This window comes from Argentina silus (genome assembly GCF_951799395.1).
Source record: "Argentina silus genome assembly, chromosome: 5".
NCBI lineage: Eukaryota > Metazoa > Chordata > Actinopteri > Argentiniformes > Argentinidae > Argentina > Argentina silus.
This window is the reverse complement of record NC_139659.1, coordinates 2,816,268-2,827,685: the sequence shown is the minus strand read 5'-3', so window position 1 is coordinate 2,827,685 and position 11,418 is coordinate 2,816,268. Positions and strand designations below refer to the sequence as shown.

The 11,418-nt window shown below is 47.4% G+C and overlaps 1 protein-coding gene across 2 annotated transcripts in view; it reads left to right on the top strand.

Moving 5' to 3' along the window:
* Positions 1–920: 920 nt before the first annotated feature.
* The window catches only part of jak2a (Janus kinase 2a), a 28,835-nt gene continuing 18,337 nt past the window's right edge, over positions 921–11,418 (top strand). Inside the window, exons 1-2 of one of the 2 annotated variants that reach the window (XM_083670345.1) lie at positions 921–1,281; positions 9,075–9,336. In XM_083670345.1, the coding sequence (XP_083526471.1) occupies positions 9,099–9,336 (238 nt within the window). In that variant the 5' untranslated portion in view covers positions 921–1,281; positions 9,075–9,098. Of the gene's footprint in view, positions 1,282–8,700; positions 8,763–9,074; positions 9,337–11,418 lie in introns of those variants that run through there. The other variant, XM_083670346.1, reaches the window with a different exon arrangement.

Sequence of the window (11,418 nt, the reverse complement as noted above, 5' to 3'; positions counted from 1 at the left end):
ATGCAGGCTATTCACGGTGACGTTTCCAGTTGGGATCATTTACACTACGTTTCACTTGTTCCTGTGGTGCATGCATACCCATGGCTGTGCTAGGGAGATAACGATGCCCTGCAGGAGCGAAGGATCACATCAGCTGCTAAGCAGAGACCTCAGCTCCACTGCCACGGACCAGCTGACACTCCTCACCGGGATATGTGGATGGTAGCGAGATGAAACTGATGATTCATGTCAATAGTCTGAAGTGGCTTCCCCTTTAAGGCTTGAGTTATATTGCTTTCATCGATCTTCTGTACAGGTCTGTGCAGATGCAGGAGAGAAGCCATTTTGATTATTGAGACCTATCCTCACAGTTTCAGTAGTATTCTGCCATGGCCTCTTCAGCCACCTCAGGACTGCCTTGGAGGAAAGTTGAAATAGCTAATCATTTGTTGGAGGGATTATTGGATTCGGAGTCGTTTTTTAAAATAGCTGACACTTGTTGAGAAAATTAAGTTAGATTGTCTAACAAAACAATATTTAATGAGTACCGAATGCTGTTTGTAACGTAGAAGACAGTTCTGCATTTACTATTATTTATGTTATGAATTGAGGCATTTGTCAAATTAGACATGTTGACGCTATAATTTAAATCGCCTACCCCGTTTACACAATATGTAACGAGAAGCGGCACACAGTTCTACCATGTATGTGTAGCATTACGTGAGGAAAATAATGTGCTTGCCTTGATCCTGATGTGTAAGTCTATGAGTTGATCAGTGGCTACAGGCGGTAGGTGCAATAGCAATAAACGGCCACAGAGCGACGCCAGATTTCGACAAATACACTCGTGTCAACTTTTTCCTGATTCCTTTGCGAACAGTCTCCGCCCTCGCAGAATGGCAACTGCAGCAGACCCAACGCAGCAAGGGGATTCCGGAAGGATCAGCCAGCAGTACTGTACAGTTATTGTCTGACTGCAGACATATTACACGTAGAGACTTGTTTAGCTTGTTCATCTCAGATCTATCATATATTTGGGACGTGTGAGAAATAATACCTCTAGGTCAGGTCTCGTTGTCTGGATGGGAACATCTGGAACTTCGCCTGGAGGGAGCGAGGCGGACTAAGCTGTCAGTCAAGCTAGCATGCTACACGGACTTATCTAGCCATCTAGCGACAAGAAACAATCAGAAGGAACCGAATCTGTTACGCGAAGCACACGAATAACTTTCTTGGCTCTCTGTCATACTCGTCCTCTCTGGCATTTCATTCAGACCGGAGGAACTGTAGGTGAACAGTCACGTAAGTACGATGAATAGTTGGTTTAGCTAATCTTGCTACTCTCCTGAGACCGAGTCAATCGTATGCACGCAAGGGGAGCAACAATACCCTTATAGGAAGAAACACTTAACAAACATCTTATTATTATCATTTTGCCATGCCAATGGCTCGTATGTAACCGGTAGCTGTTTGGCCAGGTGGCTGGTATGCAACAAGTTAACAAAGCTAACGTTAGTCAGTCAGTAGTGTTGTTGTACCTCGGAGTTGACATGGTGTTAGTCAGTTGATTTCAATAACAATTGCACATGGCCACATAACTAACTCAGGCTACCACTCCTCATATACCTGTGACTGTAACTAACTAACTAACGACTAACTTAGTCACTTAGCTAAACGGACACCGAGTACTAGACTCACCATAACAATAACACTGTGTTCCACTGAATCAGGTGGGGGAGCTTTTGTTCGAGTGATGATGAATCATTCAACAGTTGGTTTTTTTCTCTTGAAAGGTTGTTTTCAATGTCTTCACTTGGGCTAGTGATTAACTACTGCAATGCAGATAGCAAACACACCCAGTGTGTGTGTGTGTGTGTGTGTGTGTGTGTGTGTGTGTGTGTGTGTGTGTGTGTGTGTGTGTGTGTGTGTGTGTGTTTTAATTCAGTACTGTGGCTCATTTCCTCTTGTTTTCAGGGAAGTATCATGGTTATAGTATTTACTGCGAGTTACCATTCACCTTAACCACATCTGCCTGCCAGGCCAGCGCTGTAGTTTTCCACCTAGGACCTCCGTGAGCCAGCATGGAGAAGCTGCAGCATTTGTTGGACAAAACAAACTGGCTTAGCTCTATGAGAGGATAATCCAGGCATAAGACCTGAGAATGCCAGGTCAACTCAGATCTGTCTGTCTCTCCGGATGACGGGAGTAATCATCCGGCCCCGGCCCCGGCCCCGGCCCCCACCCCCACCACACCCAAACCCCTCAACTAAATCCTTGGCTGGCTTCAAACATTTAATACTGCTCTGCCAGAATGCAACATAATTGGTGTGTGTGATGTGGTGCATAAGCTCAGGATTTCATAGCTGGGAAGGACTGGAGGACACTCTACGCCTGACCAGGGATCTTAGTCCCTGCTCTCTGGCGTTACAGAGCCACGGTCCATAGGTCACATTGATGGAGGGGTTAGAATGCATATGAATAATTATAATAATGCATTTATTTTCTATAGCACTTTCCTCACTACTCTAAGACATTACATTCCATGGAGAGAACAAGAATAGGTGGAGAGATAAAATGTACAAAAAAATGTAAAAACAAAAGCACAGTCAGTAAAAACAACAATAAAAACAAAGATGGGTTTTGAGGGATCGTTTGAAAGAGGATGAAACCTCTGTCCTGTTCTCATGTGATATGATGTGTGTGTGTAAGTATATATATATATAGCAGTAGTCTTCATTTGCTCAATAGCTGCAACCCTAAGCCTAAGTAATGAGGTTAGAGTCCCTTGTGATATGATGTGTGTGTGTATGTATATATATATATATAGCAGTAGTCTTCATTAGCTCAATAACTGCAACCCTAAGCCTAAGTAATGAGCTTAGAGTCCCTTGTGATATGATGTGTGTGTGTGTATGTATATATATATATATAGCAGTAGTCTTCATTAGCTCAATAACTGCAACCCTAAGCCTAAGTAATGAGCTTAGAGTCCCTTGCGTCTTCTCAGAGTCCAGTGTCACCAGACTAGTGGGCCACCACTCAAATTGAAATTAAAGTACTAGTCTACTTGGGCTCCAGTCAGTGCATTCCAGTGTTACTGACCTTAGGGTGCTTCCAGCCGTACCAAACCAGCAACATCCAACTTTAAGATAAACAAAGATAAGACTACTATAAGTTCTCCTGGCCCTAAATGTTTTTAGGACATTTCTGCTTTATTGGGATAGAGACAGTAGAGAGGGAGAGGAGGGATGACATGCAAGACGGGTCGAGGGTCGGAATCGAACCAGGAACCTTGCGATTACGTGGTAAGCGCATTAGTGTGCTACGCCACTAAGCGCCCCCCAGTGAGCTGTTTTGATACAATTTCCAACAACAAACGTTTGGCAGAGAGGTGACTTGACTACTAGGTCACAGTGACTTGACTACCAGTGGTGTTTGTGTGTCCCGCTGACCCGTATGTGAGTCGACTGTTAGGGTTAGGGTTAGGGTTAGGGGTTACCTGATATTTAGCCTCCGCTCTTTCTGATGTCCAGTTCTCTCTCATTTTGTAACGCCTAAAGGTTGTTGACTGCTAGTTTTTAGGATGTTAAACTGTTTCTTGCTTCCCTTGATATGTTGAACCATTGAATGGCCGTACCAACAGGTGGAATGGCCGGAGAAAGGTTCAGAGGAGGGTTTTGTAAGCTGTAAGGTGATAGCTGACGCCATTGGACGCAGTTGCCTTTGGCCCAGCTGCTACATGTTGCTCTGCACGTTCCGGGTTGTTAGCAGACAGGAGCAGTTGTGTAGCACCAGTGAGATGAAGGAAGCTGCATGCGGTAAAGGCAGAGTGGACAGGACACCGCCTGGCTGCTCTGATAGTGGAGGCCCCAGCACACTCCACAGCCCAGATAAGCCTGAAACAAGTAACTCTCTCTTCTGCCTGCTGGATGATAACACCCCCATGACCAAACCAGCAGTGTGGAGTATGTGTGCTCTAGCAAGGGGAGGCTATATGTCTGTGTATGTGTGTGTATGTGTGCGTACACATGGGGTGGGGGGGGTTAGGGTTAGGGTTAGGGGATTATACGGGAAAGCCCCAGTGGGTTTTTGAATAGCTACAAAGTATGGCTTATAGCTTAGCACGAATGCAGTGAGCTAGTTAGTGACACATAAGTGTCTGTTTCCCACCTGTGGGAGTTCAAACAGACACAGAGACGGATTCACTCATTGTTTGTCAGTGAACTTTGGAGCAATAGAATCATGACAGACAGGTATTTTCCCCATACATTTAGTGCAGAGGGTGAATGAAGTCGCCCAAATTATTACCATTCTAGAGTGCCGAGGGTGACTTTATTCACCAAAAATGCATAAAAGGTGATGCTTCATTCTGTAGCCAATCAAAGTGTTGTTGCTAGGTGAACGTTGTGAATGTTGTGAATGTTCTGGAATTGTTTGTCAGTTAGTGAGTTAAGTCCATGCATGGTGTGGCCCTCCTCTGTGGCACCGAGGTGATGGGTGTGCTGTTCATGCTGCAGAGGAGGTGGTGGGTGTGCTGTTCACACTGCAGAGGAGGTGATGGGTGTGCTGTTCACCCTGCAGAGGAGGTGGTGGGTGTGCTGTTCATACTGCAGAGGAGGTGGTGGGTGTGCTGTTCACCCTGCAGAGGAGGTGGTGGGTGTGCTGTTCACCCTGCAGAGGAGGTGGTGGGTGTGCTGTTCACCCTGCAGAGGAGGTGGTGGGTGTGCTGTTCACCCTGCAGAGGAGGTGGTGGGTGTGCTGTTCACCCTGCAGAGGAGGTGGTGGGTGTGCTGTTCACCCTGCAGAGGAGGTGGTGGGTGTGCTGTTCACCCTGCAGAGGAGGTGGTGGGTGTGCTGTTCATACTGCAGAGCAGCTTTCTAGAGGAAGTGTCCATTATGCCAGTCTTCTCTTTTGTTTTTCGCAATTTGCAGAAACACCACAAGTGCCACAGTGGATTACGTTACCAAGAGCTGGAACTAACAGCTTCTTAAATCCCCTCAATTATCATCCTGACTGTGCAGAGAAGACGTACCACCAGCTGTAACTCAGCATGGATTTCTCTGTCAGACCTGACGGAGTGTCTGTCGTCTCTGTGCCAGGTTGAGAACGATGTATCGCTCCTGGGAGGTGCATCCATCAGCTGTGGTTCTGACACTCTAGAACACTGCAGAACACTCTAGAACACTGACGCTGTAGAACACTGCAGAACACTCTAGAACACTGTAGAACAACTGCCACTCTGGAACACTGACGCTCTAGAACACTGCAGACACTCTAGAACACAGCAGAACACCAGCAGAATGTTGAACAAGCACTACTGCAGAAATAGGTTGGCCTATAAAGTCGGTGTTGTCTTGTCTTTCTTTTGTCATTATCTTCTCTGAGGCTGCCTACTGTACGTTGCATGGCTTTTGTATTGTTGCAGTGATGCTTTTACGTGTAAACTAGGGGTGTGCAACCTTCTTTAATTTAGGTAATTTTTTTAGCTTCCGTTTGGGTCATTTCAGTTTAAGTCATTTCAGTTTAAGTCATTTCAGTTTAAGTCATATTCAGTTTAAGTCATTTCACAGCAGACTCTTCAAGATCCGATTACACAACAGTAGTGGCTGAACCAAGGTGTTTAATTACTGCTGTGCCCGGGCATTGGCCAGAGTGAACATGCCCATAGGTGTCTGGGAGAGAGTGATGCCTTAAAGCCCTCAGGGTGTCAAAGCTGATCTGCCTGGTAACAGGGGAGCCTGTGACTCCTCAGCTCCAGTCCGCTGGTGTCTGCTTGAGAACATTGTTGTTGTTGTCATCGTTACATTTCACTCTTAACTCACTCACTGTCAGAACACTGCTGGAACACTCACCACCTAGACTGCCAAGTGTTCTATGGTATTATGGTTCTATGGTGTTCTGGTATTTCCCTAGCAACAACACTTTGATTGGCTACAAAAATGCAAAGCATCATAATTGACGCATTTTTGGTGCATGAAACTCGACTAGAATGTTAACAATTCGGGCGACTTTATCCACCCTCGGCACTAAATACACCTTAAAAATGTTTTATCTGATATCGCTTTATTGCGTCTGTGATGGAGTGTGTGACGCTGTAACTAGACCCCGGCTGCGCTGAGTGTCCTCAGCGGGTGTCCTGTGATTGGTCCTCCTGTCAAGCTATTTCCGTGTCAGGACGTATCATGTGATCAGCAGTACGTGACCGGCTGAAGGCCCCGAGGCCGAAGAGGACGGTGCACGTCTTGCTTTGCTTCGACAATTCCTTCTTTCATTTGAAAGGGCCGACACGGGTAAATCCTGTATGAGGAGATTTTGATGCACAATCAGATAAAACGATGAGGGCCAATGATGATCTCATTGATAGGTGGACAGTATCTAGTTTAATGTGATCAGCGTTTCTACCCTAGCCCTAGCCCTAACCGTAACCCTAGCCCTAGCCCTAACCCTAACGTTGTGGGCCTATCTCTGAAAAAGATTCTGATATGGAGATGTCTCGGTTTAATGTTTCTTAAGTCCAAGTGTTTATTAAGTCTATTTTTTCTTTTTTTTTCTTTCTTTTTTTTTTACAACTGCTGACGTAACGAAAGTGAACTGTAATCATAACTACAATTAAGATAGTGGTCATTTGTGATAAGATATGCTGATAACAAAGCAATCGAGGGAGAGCGAAGAAGCGACCTACTGCACCACCGGTGTAGGAGAGGAGATATGGGCTGAGCTGTCTCGCTGTTGCTGCCGTTACTCATGTTTGATGGAAATTCCCCAGTACTTTTCCAACCCTCTTTTTGCCCACAGCCTCCAGTTATAAACCAGGTTGGAACACAAAGCGGCTGACTGTGCAAAGAGTCTGGAGGTAGCAAGATATCCAAAACACTCATTTAAAAGAGTCTGGAGGTAGCAAGATATCCAAAACACTCATTTTGTTTCCTTGCTGTGACGCATGCATGATGTGTCAAGTAGCCTAAATGCAAATAAAGTGCGTTAACCTAAAAATCGTTTTCTGCTTTTTGCGCTTGTTTCAGCAGGCATCAGATCGGGGGTTTAAGCTGGGGGGTATTGATCATGAATCAATTAGCCATGTCCTCTAGGTCACCATGTTTTAGGGTGGGGTACAATATTGTCAATACCATCACTGAGTTGCATGGGACACCTTAGCCACAGTTAGACTGCTATTCAATCAAACCTGCATTGCAAGGTTTATGAAATAGATTTATACATAAAACCGTGTTCCTTAACTCACCAACGGCCAAAGAATTCCGGAACACCCACCACCTAGAGTGCCAAGTGTTTTGTTTTTTTTGCGGTTTTTACCTAGCAACAATACTTTGCTTGGAAATATGCAATTTATGCATTTTTGGTGAATAAAGTCGCCCGTGGCACTCTAGAATGTGGACAATTTGAGCGACTTTATTCACCCTCGGCACTGAATGAGGTGAGACTGCTGTTGTAAGTTTGTCACTTGTTTGACGCGTGAGGTTTTCATTGGAGACTGGTGGGAGCCGCCCACGCGTCCAGGGGTAGACTTGGCCAATCCCGTAGGTCGCAGTAGTCTGAAAGCTGTAGGATTAAATTTAAACGTCGGTGACATCCAAATGAAAAGTGGATAGATGGAACGAATCTGAGGTCTGGCCAATAACGTCTGTCATGTGAATACAACGCCAGGGGAACGGTTGAAACATAATCCGATTTAGAGCGATTTAGTCACATGTTTTTGTTAATTCTGTAGATTTATGCCCGGGCCCGAGGCGTTCTTGCTCATTTCCGTCCAGTGGCGTCATTCCACAGAGATGAAACCTCGTTCCCCACGGCTGCTAACACTGACTGGATGTGTCACTCTCATTGTGTTTGGTCATTCCAGCAGCACTGTGGCTAACAGCAGGGGAGGCTGGTGGAGGTAGAAATCGGAGGACGGGCCCAGTGTAACGCATGGAGAGGAATGAGGAACGGTATTGTAATGCATTTCATTGAGCCCCGACCTCAGATCTCTGCCTCCACCAGCCTCGCCTGGCCTACAGTTGGCCCAGTAGCCCCCCCCCCCGCCCCCCTCGACCAGGCCGGGGGCCCCAAGCCCAGACAAACCAGACCTTTATGAGGAAGTTCTCGGAGCAGGATAGTGATCTTTGTCTTGTTCCTCCTTTTCTTTTTCTTTTTTCTGGACAGAAAATGAATGGCCACAAAGACAGACCTGGGTTTGGACAGGGGGACTTAGGAACGTGCCTTTTATTCACAACTCAAGTCATAAGTTTGGACAACTGTAACAAGGTTCTCTCTCGCCCTGCACTGCAGATAGTAGAGAGAGAGAGGGGGGGGGGGGGAAGAGAAGGAGCCTGCCGTCGTAGTACCATCATCACATGATGTACAAAACCTGGGATCGCCATTCATAAACAGGAGGTTCGCATTCATAAACAGGAGGTTCGCATAGCGTCCTGGAACAGGCAGTTGTTCTAGTTGTTTTTGATGTCATCCCACACACAGACCGCTCAAAAGGACGTTGTGTTTTTTTTTTTTTTTTTTTTTCACCGAAGCTAAGGACAGCTGTCCCCTCCCTATCTCAGTGCGTTCACACAGCATGACATTCACCCACAGCAGACTCAGGCTTAGCTCATGTCCGAGGACGTCGTTTGTCATTATCATAATTATTATTAGTTGAAAATGACCCCCGCCTGCCGATACCACGGCCATCAGATATTTCGGGGGGGGAACTAACTTCCCTGTGCGTGTTGTCGCCATCCTACGCTCAGAGTTTCAGAAGTGAAGTGAAGTACCATAGTTAGTCAGTCAGGTGAGTCACAGCTCTGACCTTTGCTTTCTTCATTGAGGAACCTTTGTTGTTGAAGTGCATGTGGAAGTTTATAGCTGTACTGTTACTGCTTGTTTGAGCATGTCAAGTGTTAACCGTAAACAAAGCAGTTCTAAAGTTAGCCTCTCTCCATCTCTGTCTGTTTACACTCATACATGCTAATGAACTCTCTCTCTCTCTCTCCTGTCTCCTCTCTCCCTCGCTCTCTCTCTCTCTCCCTCGCTCTCTCTCTCCCTCTCCTTCTCACTCTCCCTCTCTCCCCCTCCCTCCCTCCCTCCCTCCCTCCCACCGCAGGTGGATGTATATGCTGAGCCTCACATGGCCTGTGTTGCAGTGATGGACATGGATTCGCCTGCATGTCCGTCTTCGCATCAGAATGGCTGCGTCTCGGCCCGCGACCCCAAACAGGAAACGCCCCCCTCCTGTCTGAGGGTGCAGCTCTACCACCAGGGGCGGGGCGGCGGTGGGGGGGGCGACGGCGACGCCAACGCCCTCTCCTACCCCCCCGGGGACTACGTGGTGGAGGAGCTGTGCATCAACGCGGCGAAGGCATGCGGTGAGTCTTGACTTGTAGCGTGGCCGGCTTTTGCTCACACGGACGCCCGCAGTGTTTATTGCCCCCACACAAACACACGTCACACATACACACACACAACACACAACACACACACACACACACAGCAGACAGCAGACAGACGAACCCCTGTCCTGTGACACACTGCTGTTGACATCACATGGGCACCCGTAGGCCTCTGGGGGTTGGAGTGTCTGTGTGGCCCAAACGAAGGCCTAGTTGGACGCGTTGGGTGGAGGTTGAAGATGGAGTGGAGTGGTGTGCTCTGAGAATAGAACAGTAGAACAAAGCGTACTCATAGAGGTACCTGATGTATACTGTTCCATTTGAACTCTTCTGTCACTGTCCTGGCGCCCCGCTGGTGGAATGAGCTTCCCACCACTGTCAGGACTGCAGAGTCACTACCGATCTTCCGCCGTAGATTGAAAACCCATCTCTTCAGGCTACTACTTAACAGTCCCTCCTAAAGACCTCTTCACCCTCACTACTAACCCCCCCCTGTACTAACCCTAACTCCAACCCTTGAGACCTCTTCACCCCCACTTTCCCCCTGTACAAGTTCTCTCCTGGCATTACGACTGCCAATGGCCCCTGGTGTGAGCATTTATTACTTTGTCTTATGGTGACTGTTGGATAGATGATTCACATACTTAAACAAATGTATTTGTTGTAAGTCGCTTTGGATAAAGGCGTCTGCTAAATGCCATGAATATAAATGTAAACTCCCATTTGCAGTGTCCTGGAGACGTCAGTGCAGGTCAGGTCAAGGCCGGTTCATCCAGACTCGCCGGCTCTCATAAAGGCCTCTGCCAACGAAACGGACTACGTTTAATTCAAAGCATCCCGTCTTCCTTTCAGGCCCACAGAGAAAAAAACATTGTTTTATTGGCAAGATGATTAACTTGCATCTCTGCGTTTGGCAGAGAGTCCGCACCTCATGCTGTCCTGTTCTGTGAGGCTAATTACTGGTTTTGATCCTGTAACAGAGGCCCCAGTCACACAGACATGGAGTTGTTCCTCGACTGGACGGCCCTGCTGGTCAGGGTCTCCACACGCTGACCGCCACAAGCTGTTTTCTCTCTTCTGTTCTCTCTCTGCTCTATCTCTCTCAGCCACACTTGGCCCCTCTCACCCTGATAAGGAGCTCTCTCCACCTCCCTCCCTCCTTCTCTCCCTCCCTCCCTCCCTCCCTATCCCCTTTTCCCCCCTCACGTTTCCACTCCCCCAGCACGGTTGACAGTCGGCTTATTCACCTCAGAGTAGTTGTGGTGGAGGACAGGGAGAGGTTCTTTTCAGCTCCCCTTGGAGGAGGCAGTGGAGGGACTGTGGCTCTGCTGGGGACTTCTCTCGCTGGTCTTATCACCAGTCTCCCCGGATGCAACACCAAGTACCACGACGCACGGCACTCTCTCTTCCTGTCCTCTCTTCCTGTTTGCTGTTCTACTTGTTCTTCTGCTCGGCTACGTAACGACCTCGTCTCAAAGAGCTGCTGTTGTTGTTGTTGTTGTTGTTGTTGTTGTTGTTCTTCTTCTTCTTCTTCTGTCGAGTTTAGGAGTAGCCAGGGTTGGGAGGGAGGGAGGGAGGGAGGGCACCACACCGCAACTTAGTCTCAGTCTGGGTCACCCAAGACCTCTCGCTCACGTCATTTCCCCCCCCAAGACCCAGCCGAAACGTCACCCCCTGGTGACAACTCTAGAACACTGCCTTTTCTTAAGCAACTGTCTGGCATACATCAACAAACACAGCACTACTAGCACCCTCTGCTAAGAAGAATACATTTCAGACACGTGACTGTTGATATGCCCTGCGTAAGTAATGGGACAGTGAAGCATATCTGCTTCTTTTGCCTCACTGCACTCCATTACTTTTGATGCCCTGAAATGGGGGACGGGGGACGGAGGACTATGTATAAAAAGTGTTGTCATTTCTAAATGGTGAAACTAATATGTACACAAATACCATTAAATAAAAGCCGAGAATCTCTACTTTAACGCCATAGTAATTGTTTTTATTTCAAAGCCAAACTTTTGAAGTGTAGAGCCAAAAGAAGAACACATGCGCCGT